Source organism: Pinus tabuliformis, chromosome 1_2, assembly GCF_031772625.1.
Source record: "Pinus tabuliformis cultivar Carrire ecotype Pingquan chromosome 1_2, CPIR1, whole genome shotgun sequence".
In the NCBI taxonomy this organism is placed as follows: domain Eukaryota; kingdom Viridiplantae; phylum Streptophyta; class Pinopsida; order Pinales; family Pinaceae; genus Pinus; species Pinus tabuliformis.
The window spans coordinates 1,230,985,297-1,230,999,388 of NC_142298.1; the positions used below are offsets into that span (position 1 = coordinate 1,230,985,297).

At 37.8% G+C, this 14,092-nt stretch overlaps 1 protein-coding gene across 1 annotated transcript; it reads right to left on the reverse strand.

Moving 5' to 3' along the window:
* Window positions 1–700: 700 nt before the first annotated feature.
* On the reverse strand, window positions 701–1,840 carry LOC149210685 (putative F-box/LRR-repeat/kelch-repeat protein At1g11620). The gene has a single exon (XM_089399049.1). It carries the CDS (start codon window positions 1,838–1,840, stop codon window positions 701–703), a length of 1,140 nt encoding a protein of 379 aa, XP_089255175.1.
* Window positions 1,841–14,092: the final 12,252 nt, after the last annotated feature.

Sequence of the window (14,092 nt, forward strand, 5' to 3'; positions counted from 1 at the left end):
GACTACACTAGAGATTATATTGTGCTCAATATAATCTGAACATTCTTTCAAAATTTAGATTAGAGTGATTTATTATTTAAATTATAACATGCATACCCCACACATACACTTATCCTAAATACCCTATTTTATCATTTCTGCTATACATCATAAACCTATATGCATTTATATCTTCTAATTACTAAATAATCATTAACTAAAACAAACCAAATTAAAATTAGTAACAATGAGCAAAATATCTATATATATATATATAATACAAAACTTTAAACATTATAATTTAATAATTTTTTAAATATCCAATAAAAATGTACATTGATTAAAAAAAATGATATATATTTTCAATATTTCTATTTAACTTCAATAAATATAATATACATATATGTTGATATTATAAATGCATACCCACACAAATACTTATCTTAAATAACCTATTTTATCATTTAAATTATAACATACATACCCCACACATATACTTATCCTAAATACCCTATTTTATCGTTTCTACTCTACATCGTAAAACTTCCTGAATAATACCATACCATACCATAAGTTTTTACAGAACAGCCTTGCTGAGATATTTGCAATGGCAAATTTACATTATATAAAAAAATCAACCAGTGTTATTGTTGCCAGTTCACGTATCCTGAAAGGGTTTGGAAGAGCAGTTGGGGCACGAGACTTCCCGAATTATTATATTTTAATCAACCAATCGAAAGAGGCTGGGTTCCATGACAATCGCTGGTTGGAACTCCCCCATATTTTCCCAACCATGATTTGACATGTCATAGATGGAAACGTGGCGACCATAAAAGTCCTCATGCTCAGCTCCCCAGAATCCCCGACCTGCCATCTCTGGACCCACCACATCCTCAAAACGAAAAGGAGGCGGTGGAATTGATTCCACGAGTCTCCAGATTCTTTCCTCCATATGGAATTTCCAGAGTACCAAAATCATGTCACCTTTCTCATATGTTACGCTTATCATACAGAGTGCCTTTTTATGCTCAAAAATAAACAAAAGCAACCTGTCACCCTGCGGCGTTGGAGGAAATGGAATTGCATCCATCCATATCTCTTCTTCCACATCAAATACCAACACTCTGTTTGCCGCTGAAGTCGTGTCAGTTGAGTGCGCAAGCCAACACAAGTAACGCTCAGACACAAGTTGGGGACGGTGTAAAACAGATAGGGGACCGCTATAATTAGGGATTCCATTCCCTTCGGGAATCCTCTTCCACGTGCTTTCCTTAAAGTTGTAGACGAAAGTGGTCATCACAAAATTAAACGCTTCGGACATGTGCCATAATATAAGCTTGCAAACACCATTATGTCGGTCGAAGGCGATCCCTTTGTAAAACGTAGAGACTGAGTTGGCCATGGTGGGTAGACTCAATATCCGCCTCTCTTGAGAAAAGATAGGGTTAACCACCAATAACTTGGTGTTTTCATGGGAAATATTGTGAAAAGAGTTAGGCCCTACGAAACCCTCGAAACACAGGAACCCATCGCCGTAAGTGAGGTGCCTCCTCCACTGGTAATCCGGTAAATCACGTAGCAATGGGTTTTTCCATGTGAACATCGCTGGCCATCCTTCTTGCAAAATAATGGACCTGAAACACGGGGACTGCATGTGTTCCTCGAGAAAATCTGAGATAAGAAAGAACATAGGGCGGCCGAGAAAGCTTCTATCGTAGTGAACGGCAAAGGAAGGATGTGACAGCAAGGAATGGAAATACCTGCAAGTGAACGATAATCTCCGTAAGTCCAAAATGGGAAGCCTGGTTAGAACTCGAATTTGCAGATCATCTGTTAGTTTAGTCCATTGACTGCCTTCCATTGTGTCGTTGAATGAAAATCGAGAAATCATGAAATTTCAGAGTAGCATCAAATTCTGAAAAAGACACGACTGGTTATTATTCGGTGAGGGTCGTGCTATGCCCAATAAAGAAGAGTGAATTCACAGTGTTACAAAAATAAATTCAACACAAATTCTTAATCTGTTGAATTGAGGCTTTTGTGATCCATATCAGGTTTACGAGAAATTCTTTGGCGTAAATCACAAGATAAATCATTTGTCGATGCGTTTAGAACCAACAAGTGTGGTTCATCGTCAGAGCAAGTTGAAGAAACAGATCCATCTTAGCATGTTAAATAGTGTGAGCAGAGACTCCCAACGGCTATCTTGACTAACGGCTAATTTTAACTTTAGGACCTGAGTCAAAATTTAATGGAAATTAGTTAAATTATGTGAACAAATAAAAATATAAAATAATTTAAAAATTGTTAAAAGTTAGTTAGAAAGTTATTAAAAAATTTAATACTTACAATAAATTTACAATATAACAATATTTTTACGTGTGATACTCAACCCACTTAATCATAGGTATTATTAACTTGTAAATAGGTTTTGTTACAATACCATGGGCCAGTATCATGACTCATCAATACCACATGCCTAAAAGACCATCTCTCATTTCACAATCTAAATATTTTATAAATATTTTATTTATTTATTTTTGTAATCTTAGTAGGACTCTTTGAGAGGAAGGCCTATGATGATTGCACAATTCCAATTGAGGAATTTCTCTAATTAATAGGGGCTAATTCCCAATGAAATAACACAAGAAAATAGGGACTTGGGAAAGTGAGAAGTTTCTTAAGTATTGGATTAGGCTTGTCTAAGAAGTTGCGAGACAAATAGAGTTAGTGCAAAGGTTGCTTGAGCTTGAGAAAAACATTGTAATCTTCTCATATTTTCTGACTAATGCAATATACAGATAACAAGGCTTTTTAGATGTGGCTTTCCCTAGGAAATTGGTGTGTAATGTGTTGAATGAATTATTTCTCTTGTGTGCTTCATGATTTTGTGATCGATTAATTGTTTCCATTTGTGAGTAGATTAGATTCAAGTCTATTGTTTTAGTAAATTACAATTAGCAGTTTTAATCTACAAGGAATTTCTACATGGTATTAGAGAAGAAATCACTCTAGAGGAGGAGAATAAGAGTTTGCCTTTTGCAGGTGAAATCAAATTTGAAGTATCATTCTTCAGAGTCAGTTGTATGTTGTTCTATGGATTGAGACTCAAGTATGCCATTGAGGGTAGTTCGAACTATATTTCTTGGAAGGACATTATGGAGGTAGTGTTGGAAGACAATGGGCTTAAGGAAATCATAGACACAGATATTCCTCAGCCTCCAACAACTAATGTTCATGATCTGGAAAGGTGGAGAAAATATGTTACAAAGGTGAGAAGGATTATCCTAGAAGGATTTTGATATAATATTCTCTCGAACCTCCACAGTAAGGAGAATCCATATGTAATGTTGAAGGCATTGATAGACTTGCTTCAAAACAACAATGACCACAAGAAGCTAGCAATGAAGGACAAGCTTAGGGAAATCAAGACAGAGAAGGGAGACACAATAGCATAGTACTTGACCAAGTTCACCCAATGTCAGGATGGGCTTGGAAGTGTTGGTGTTATATATGTTGAAGATGATCATGTTAACCTAGCACTTCTAAGCCTTCCCAAGAGATGGCACAAATACTAGGATTTGGTAAATGGGAGGGAGAATTTACCAGAGTTAGAGCATTTGGGGTCTGACTTGCTACAAGAAGAGATTTGGTGGAACATCAGAGATGGATCCTCATCCAAGCATGAAGATGAGGAGAATTGTGCCTTAGCTAGAAAGGAAAATAAATCCAAGGGAAGTAATCCCATTCTAAATCAGATTCCAATCAGGGTGGCAATAAGAAGGAATATTCGAAGATTAAATGTTTTCATTGTCATGAGTTGGGACACTATACCACGAAGTGTCTGCACAAGAAGGCTGACAAGAATCCCTTAGGAGGAGAACTAGGTGAAGCTCTTGCTTTAAAATTTGACTTTGATTTCACCCTCATCGCTTACATGGTAACATCAATGATGGGTAGTGTGTGGTATATGGATAGCGGAGCCTCATTCCATATGGTCGGAAATGAAGAATTATTTACTAACTTGGAGGAGAAGGACTTCTATATGCACATCGAAATGGGATTCGATGGAAGGTATAGTGCGATCAGTATCTATATTGTTTTTTTTTCAGAGGGAGTATAGTTCTCCTCTCACATTAAAAGATGTCATGTATGTTCTTGTTTTGAAGAATAATTTGGTTTTAATTTCTATTTTGGAGGACCATGGCTACAATATGATAATTAGAAAAGGAAAGGATTTCCTTTCCCACATAACCTCAGGAAAAGTGAAGCAAATTGAGGTTCAGGGGAAGAACCTCTACAAATTGGATGTATAATATTGTGTTGCTTTGAGCACAAAAGAAGATAAGGTTCAAATCCGAGACATTGATGAGTTGTGGCATAGAAGATTAAGTCAGTTGCACCATGGAGCTTTGATGATCATGCAACATATTTCTAAAGGAATTCCCAAGTGTGCACTAGAGTAGAGATATACATGAAAAAGGTGTACATTGGGGAAGTACACCAAAGCCACCTTTCATGATAAGAATAGTTGAGCGCAAGCGATTATTAAAAGATTTCACTCAGATGTGTGGGGACCTTTCTCGACAACCTCCATGACCAAGAAAGGGTATTGTGCAATATTTGTAGATGATTTCTCACATAAATGATAGATTTTATTCATGCAGAAGAGAGATCAAACATTCTCTAAATTTTATGAATTTAAGGCACTTGTTGAGAAATACACTTAGAGGAAAGTGAAGTCTCTTGAGAAGAATATGTATCGAATGAACTCAAGAAATTTTTAGCATCAGAAGGCATTCAACATGATTTAATAGCACTCCATAACCTACAGTAGAATGGGGTGGCTGAAGGGAAGAACAAAAATATTGTGGGAGTTGAATGGGAAATGTTACATGAGAAGGGCCTACCTTTGCCCTTGTGGGCTTAAGTATGCAACACAATTCTGTATGTGCAAAAAATAAGTCCTCAATGGATTCTTGGGATGAGTACACCAGAGGAATATTTTTCAAGTAAGAAACCAGATGTGGCACATTTCAGGATCTTTGGTTCATCAAATTATTGTCATGTTACCATAAATGCAAGGAAAAATCTAGAACCAACAACTCAGTTGGGCATATTTGTGGGGTACAATACTACGCCTCACAATCATCGAGTATACATGTCATCTCATAGAATGACATTGGTTCGTAGACATGTGAAGTGTGACAAAGATAAGGCCATGAGATGTTCCATTGAGAGGGAGATTTAGTTACATGCAGATGAGGATATTTTAGCTCTAAAGGAAGAACCTCAGGATGATGTGGAGCAACCACATGTAGAGGAGAAAAGAGTGGAAGCACCCACTCATGTATATTCTTCCAAAGATGGAATGAAGTGCACCAGAGAAGTTGAAAAATTGATGCATGATGCTAGAGAGAATGTGGGAGAACCCACATCACGGTGTAGGCAGAGGACATCACCATATTGGTACATTGACTAAATCAATCTGATGAGTGAGAGTTTAGAGATTGAGCCATCCTCATTCAAGGAAGCAGTGAAACAACTAGTATGGGTTGATGCCATGGTAGAAGAGTATGATTCCATTATCAGAAATATTGTTTGGGAAGTGGTCCCAAGACTAGCTAACAAGTTAGTGGCGAGTCCCATATGGATTTACAAGGCAATGCAAGCAATATATAGGAGTGTGGAGATACACAAGGAAAAATCTATGGCCAAAGGTTTCTCTCAGGTGGAGGGAATTGATTATAAGGATATCTTTGCTCTAGTAGCAAGGTACTCTTCATTTATATCTATTCTAGCACTTTCAGTGAAAATGGAATGGAATATACACCATATGGATGTGAAGACAACATTCCACAATGGTGTGATTGAGGAAGAGGTGTACATTGAACAACCAGAAATATTTAAGATATTTAATAGAGAGTCACATGTGTATAGACTTAAGTGAGCACTGTATGGAATGTGACAAGAACCTCGTGCTTGGTACACTAGGATGGACATCTATTTCACTAGGTTGGGCTTCACTAAAATTTAAGTAGATGAAAACATTCAACACATTGTAGTTGAAGGTAAATTTTTTATTACAATATTATATATCAATGATTTAATTCTAACGTGTGATGGGAAGCTAGTAAAATATTGCAAAGAGGATCTTGCAAGAGAATTCAAGATGAAGGACCTGGGGTTAATGCATTATTTCCTTTGTATGGAATTCTGGCAAGGAGATGAGGAACTATTTGTCTCTCAGGGAAACTATGCCAATGAGATACTGGAGAAGCACCACATGGAGAGAAACAAACCCATGGAGACTCCTCTAGCAGGGAATTTGAGGAAGAAAGATTCTACTTCAGTTGAAATAGTCGAGGCTATTATTTACAGGTAGCGTGTGGGTTCACTTATGTAATTGGTGAACACACGACCAAACATAATGGTTAAGAAAACCAAACTCTATTGGAAGGCAACTAAACATGTGTTGAGATACCTCCGATGCACCACTTAGTTCGGTCTTTGGTATAGATGGACAGAGGGAGTGAATCTCCAAAGCTTCATAGATGTAGATTCGGTAGGGAGCTCATCCAACATAAATAGAACATTGGGGGAATCTTCAATATTGGGTCAACAACAGTTTCTTGGTATAGCAGGAAGCAGAGGTCAGTTGCACTCAGTTTGGCAGAATCAAAGAACATGGTTACTAGTAAAGCAACTTGTGAGGCTATCTAGATGAAGAAGATCCTTGTTGGGTTATTTTTTCAGCACATGGATCCTACAATAATTTACTATGACAATCAGAGTTGTATCAAACTCTCTGATAATCCATTTTTTCATGATTAGTCCAAGCATATAAGAATCTGGTATCGCCACCTACGAGATTGTGTGTAGATGAGAATCATGTTGTTGGAGTACATTCCTACAGAGGAGCATGATGCAAATGTTTTGAAAAAAGCATTTTCAAGATGAAAATTCAAGTTACATAGAGGAAGGATTGGGGTATTTGATAATACCTTTCTTGTTCAAATGGAGTATTCAAAATACAACAAGAAAATCCTAGTTTAGTTTTTTCCTTCAATTAAATTCGGAATAAAATTGGAATTCCACATCACAAGACAACTTGTACGTGTTAACTAAGTTATTCTGACTTAGTTGGATGAATTAATTCGAGTTGAGTGTCTAACTAAAGTCATGTAGAGTGTCTCGTACATTATAGGAGCCCTAGTTGAATTTAATTTGAGTTGTAATTAATCAATTCAGTTTAATTGAGTTAAAGTCAGTTAAACTAGTTCCAAATGATCGATGAACTAGTAGGAGGTGAGACATGTGGGTGCTGCTTCATGTGTTAAACCAGATAACTGATGGTTCACAAATAAATAAATCATGCATCTCAGATCTAAAAGTTACCCAGTTGAGATTGGAGTTTAGAGACAATGTACTATCATTTGTACAATCATTTGAATTGTACAAGTGGTGCATGCAGTCATAGGAAAGCCTATGAGGATTGCACAATTCTAATTGAGGAATTTCTCTAATTTATAGGGGATAATTCCCAAGGAAACAATAAAAGGAAATAGGTACTTAGGAAACTGAAAAATTGGTTAAGTATTGGCCTAGGTTTGTCTAGGAACCTATGAGACAGATAGAGATAGTGCAAAGGTTGGTGAGGGTTGAGCAAAGCATTGTAATCTACTGACTAATGAAATATACAAATAGCAAGGGTTTTTAGTTGTGTACTTCCCCAGGAAATCATTGTGTAATGTGTTGATTGAATTCTTTCTCTTGTACGCTTCATGATTTCACAATCGTTTAATTCTTTCTGCTAATGGGTAGAGTAGATTCAAGTCTATTGTTTTAGTAAATTACAAATAGTAGTTTCAATCTAAAATTAATTTCTACACATATCACATTAAATATATAACTTACCTATAATTTAAGATCCATTTTACCTTATATATTGAAATAATGATTCTGTAATCAAAATTGACCTGATCCCCTAGATTTGGCCAGCCAGAATAGCACTCATGAAGCATTCTTTGAAATGTGACTCAGAATCATTGGAGAATAAGACATTTTATTCAGAGAAGTAGACATAAAAGGGAGAAGGGAATCAGAAAAGTACACTTTGACATATTATAATTACCGGATTTAATTAATAAGCATATAAAAACTTTAATACTTACAATAAAATTTCAATATAAAATATTGTTAACCATGATATTCATGAACACTTTACTATAGGTATTAACTTGTAAATAACCTTTGTTGCAATAACATGGGCACTCATCAATACCACATGCCCAAAATCCATCTCTCATTTTTTATCTGAAATTAAACAAGAATTCAAAAACTTACAGATATAATCATAAAAACAGAGATGTAGTTGAAAAAAACTTCATTTCATTAATAGAAAAATACTGAACTATGCTTACAAATAGAATGGAAATAAGATACCCCTGGTGATGGTAGCTTATCTCTGAGAAGACATGTGGCGACTACATTCCTCTGAAATGTGTCACAATGATGCTCAAGGGCCTATTTATTATTGGAAAACATGATAAAACCCTAAAAGACCACAAAACTAACCCCAAGAGATGTAACCCCAAGAGTTTGTGGGCCCCATTAGGGTTAGTTGGGAAGCCAACTTCCGGGGTCCTAACTTGGTCATATTATCTTTGTTTGGCGTGTACGATACCTTGTTGGAAAGGTCTCTTTGAGTACAATAGGTTTCTCCATAGGCCCAGGCTCATACAACTATGGGCCCACTCCGGAACCCAAAAAAATGTTGTGTAGGGGGTCAAAACTACTCTCGAAGTTCAGAACTTGAAAAATTGCTAAAAATAGCAAATGATGAAATGAACAAGGAAATAGATGAAATTGATTAGTGGGTCTAGATGGAATAGGTCAGTGGCCACCAATTCCCACCTAGATAATTCCTTTCCCATTATGGAGCAATGGTCCCCATTGCGTGCAAAGCCTCCATGAGGTGAGGAAATTTATATTGAACCTGGTCCCTGGTGAACCACTTGCCCTAGTGAAGGAGTTGACATGTGTTGACAACTCGATATAGTTGGATCCTCTATTGGTGAGTGTTATTGATTTGTGTGTCCATGATCTAATCATTTGTGGAATGTTCCATGCAGTCTGGGTTTAGCACTATTGGTGTGAGTTGTTCTGCAATGTCAAATGTGTTCAACAATGGTGGAGAGTATGCCTGAAGGCGATCTACATTGAATACTAGGCGAAGACCAAGGAACAGTGGGATTCCAAGCTCGAAATCATTGTCACCAATGGCCTTGGTGATGGTGTATGGCCCATATCGAAGCAAGCGAAGCTTTTGGTGGTGACCAAGAAGGCGCTACTTCTGCAAATGTAGCCAAACTTTGTCGCCCACTCAGAACTTGTGTGAAACTTGATATCGATCATGGAATTTCTTGTAACTAACATTGGTTCTATCCAATACATCATGGAACTACTTGCAGATGTGTTCATTGCGATTAATGAAGTTGTTAGCCCTTTTAGCTTTACACTGAACGTGAGCCGAATCTACCCAAGTGGCTCTAAATGGTATGGCCACATCAATGGGGCATAATAACTAAAATCCCAAACCTACCTGAAAGTGGTTATGGTCCATTTAGCTGTGGAGAGATTTTTTGTAGTTTTGTTGGTCATAGGGGAGACTTCCATCCCATGTGCATGAATGCTTTGAGTTGTACATGCTTAGGCTGTGTATGATCATCCTATTGAAAACCTCAGTTTGGCCATCAATTTGGGGATGGAATATCATGGACTTAGTAAGTTTTGTATTCAACATCGACCATAGACTTGACCAAAATTCACTCTGGAATCTGTTATCGCGATTTGAGACAATGGACTGTGGGATCCCAAAGTGTACCCATACATCCTCAAAGAATAGCTTAGCAGTGGCCTCTGTTGTGATACTCTTCTTGCAGGGTGCCATGATGGCCATCTTAGAGAATTTGTCGATAACCATGAAATGAAATTGTTTTCATGCTTAGTAGAAGGAAGACCCGTCATATCATCCATGGAGAAATATTCCCAAGTCCGGTTAGGAGTAGGTACAGTAGTATACAGGCCTTCCTTCTTCATGGTTGGTTTGGCAATGGCGCATGCAGTGTAGGATGTAATGTACTTACCAACATATTGACAAAGGCTTTGTGACCCGATTGTAGTTCACCTCCCAAATCATCTTCGCACGCTTACTTGAAGGAAAACAAATGTGTCCTAGGTGGCATAATAGTGCATCCTAAAGGTGAAAATTTGGAACTTTCTTCCCTTCCAGGAGTGTATGGTATATGTTCCTTAATTCTGGAACACTCTTGTAAAGATGCAACCACCTCAATGTCTCGTTCCCATGGTTAAAATAGAGAGGGTGCAGCTTAAAATAGAGAGGGTTCACTCTTGTCCTTTTGTTCGTAGTAGGTTTCCCACCAATCCTTGATGTGTGGGGCAACTTTAAGAAGTGCAAAAGCATATTTTCCTGATTGGAAAAGTCATGAACTGAGAAATATCATTCCAATATATTTAACCATTTATTTACAATGTCTGCATCTATCAGACCTACAAATATGGGAATATCGAAGTTAACTTGCACCTTAAAAGGAGTTACACCTCCAGAGCGTCTGCTGGATGAAGTGGCATTGCTTATGGGTAGCCATCGAAGGATCTAGGAAAATTTATGCATCATTGTGTCCCTCGGTCGATCAAGGGCTTCCTCAAGCAACATTTTGAAAGGATCTCCTACCTCCTCATCTTTCTTTTCTTCTGCCATGGGAGGTTATCAGGTTTTTCTAGGATGATCTTGCAATGGTTCAACCAAATCAATCCCTAACTCCTTATACCCTAACCTTATTGGGGGCATGCAAAGAGAAACATAGAAAGAACATACCGCTATGATACCACCGATCCAAACCTAAAGAGGAATGCAACAATTTACAGATACAATCATAAACAAAAAGATCCAATAAAAAAACACTTCATTTCATTAATAGAAAAATGTTGAACTATGCTTACAAATAGAATGGAAATAACATAGCTTGGGCGATGGTAGCTTATCTACGAGAAGAGAGGTGACAGCTACATGCCTCTTAACTGTGTTACAATAAGGGTCAAGAGACTCTTTATTATTGGAAAACATGATAAAATCTTAAACCACCAAAATCCTAACCCCAGGAGATGTAACACCAAGGGTTTGTGGACCCCGTTGGGGTTAGTTGGGCAGCGAACTTTCAGGGGTCGTAACAAGGACATATTATCTCCATTTGGCATGTATGATACCTTGTTGGAAAGGTCTCTCTGAGTACTACATGATTCGCTACAAGCCCGTGCCTATGGTTATGGGCTTGGGCTTGGTACGGACCTAAAAGAAATTTCGTTTAGGGGGTCAAAATTGCTCCAGAAGTTTAGAACCCAAAAAATTGCTAAAAATAGTAAACGTTGAAATGAACAAGGAAACATATGAAAGTGACTGTGGGGTTTAGGTGGAATAGGAAGGTTGCCACCAATATCCATCTGGATCAATTTCACAATCAAATATTTTGTTTTAATTTAAATTTATAATAGTTTTTTTATTAAATCTACAAACAAAAAGATTATAATTAAATTTAATGAATAATCATGTAAATTTATTTCTTGTAACAATATGAATCACAAAATCCTAAATTCAAAGAACCATATAAAAACTTTCATACTTACAATAAATTTACAATATAACAAGATTTTTAACCATGGATATTCACCCCACTTCATCATGGATATTATTAACTTGTAATTAGACTTCGTTATAATACCATGACTCATCAATACCATATTCCCAAGAACCATATCTCATTTCACAATATATATATATATATATATATATATATATATATATATATATATATATATATATATATAGATATATATATATATATATATATATATATATATATATATATATATATATATATATATATAATTTTATTACATTTATGAGAGACACTCTCCAACCTAGTATGGAAGAGATGTTGTAATGTCTTGTTATGTTATATTATCTTTTTTGTGTAAGTCAGATATTTATATTAACACAGAAAACATATAGTACAAAAAATCCGCACTATCAGATCGAGGCCTGAAGAGAACAAGCCAAACATTCTGATTCCCAAACTAAAAAACACAAAAAACTATCAACTGCTCACCATGCAGGGTGGCTCTTCCTGCTATCTAACAATGCCTGTAAATAGAGGATACTAAAAAGAGGATCGCCCTCCTTCAACCTGCATATACTGAGGTAATGACAAAAATCCCATATTTTTGGAAGACCCAAGAAAAACCGATCAGGATATATGAACATCCGGGTGAGAAGGATGAGAGATAACAACAAAACACAAATATTAAGGTGACTACCCGAACCTGCTCATCGTATCCAAGGCCTATTCCAGCACATGGCTATCAACTCTTGCTTTCAGGGAGTGATAGTTGCGGCAATCCTCCTGCTTCTCTTGCGGCATGCCTCCAGCTTGTCTTGCTTCTGGACTGAGCGTCTGCTTGAGGAGCTTAATGAGCACTGTTACTTTCTTGGACAGAGAGTCAACCATCTCATGCATTGCAGTGACTTTGAAATCCAAAGCTTCATAGATGTCATATAGACTTTTCATCTATGCCTCCGGCATTGCCTGGTCATTCTGAGCGAGCCTTTTACTATCTTTTGTTGCATCCAGAGCCCGCACCAGCAGGGTTCTAACCCTCCAGCTTTCCGCTTGAGTACGCACAAATTGAGTTGCACACTTACTGACTGTGCCAAGATCTTGAATCCAGTCTACTTCCTGCACGATATGCTCCTCCGAACGCTTTCGTTCTTCTTCTTTCACCGAGGCCTCCAATTCAGACAATTTGCGTTTGTTCTTCGACGCGGTTCTGGTTTCATACATTTCTGTTGCTGTCTTGAGTTCCATGTTCGCCGTAGCACTGCGGCAGCCGTCACCTTCCATAATTATCCTAACACTTGCAACGTAAGACCTGGCACTGAGAGCCGAAACTAAATGAACCAGAGCAATGCACTGCAAAATTCTATTGATGGCTATGCCTCCACTCACTGCTAAATAGTTGATCTGGAGGATATTGCTCATGCCCAACCGATTCTCCCGAAACGACGTGGATGTACTGACATAATTTTTGCTGCTTTGAACTGTGTTTTCCAAGTGATGTATCCAACCTTTGTCATCAATGTTGCCTCCTCCTTTTCTAATCAGAAATTTCCATGTGTCCTCCAACTTGTTGTGGTGACGGTGGTGATCGTTGCGGCCCATCATATTAGATTTGTTTCCTTTATTCCCCTTTTGTTGCCATAAACGCACTGGAATTACCTCTCCTTTTGTTCTCTGCCAACTTTTAATGTCCGTATCCACTCCTTTATTCTTCATCATGAAAAAAGGCTTGGCGTCAGAACGCCTTCCGGTTGAGCCCGGTTGGCATTGTCCTTGTCTTGTTCGGCCAACTGGGTGCACTTCCTTTTCAAGTCTGGGCAGTTCACTTTCTGCCAACAGCAGTCCCATTCCCTATTTTGGTTATCACTGCCTGGAAGACTAACCCTCTCATGCTGCTGATCAACTCAGCTATGTTTTCCGTCACCTTTGCTAATCTCCAATGCTTCATGGCTTTGCTTGCTTTGGTTCCGCCATAGATTCTTTTAGCCACAGAGATTACCAGGGCCGAGTCACCTTCTACCACCGCTGTATAATTCTGCATGTCTTTCAGAATCCGTAGTCCCTGTTCTAAAGCTGCAAACTCCATTTCATTGTTCGTCCCTTCTCCCAGTGCTTTGTAGTAAATATGAAGAATGTCTCCCTTATGGTCTCTTATGATTCCTCTGATACCCGCCATCCTAGGGTTTCCTCTGGATGCGCCATCAAAATTTAACTTCAGCCATCCCACCGGCGGGTAATTCCAACTACTGGACTCGGACTGCGGGCTTTGCTAGTTTCTCGACGTAGTCATGCACTGGTTGGTGTGCAGCTGGAGGAGTTTTAAAATCCATGAGTCACTAGATGACGACTTCTCATTAGTTTCCTCTTTCACTTTTACTTGAATTAACTGTTTAATATTTCTCATGATAGTTTCTATG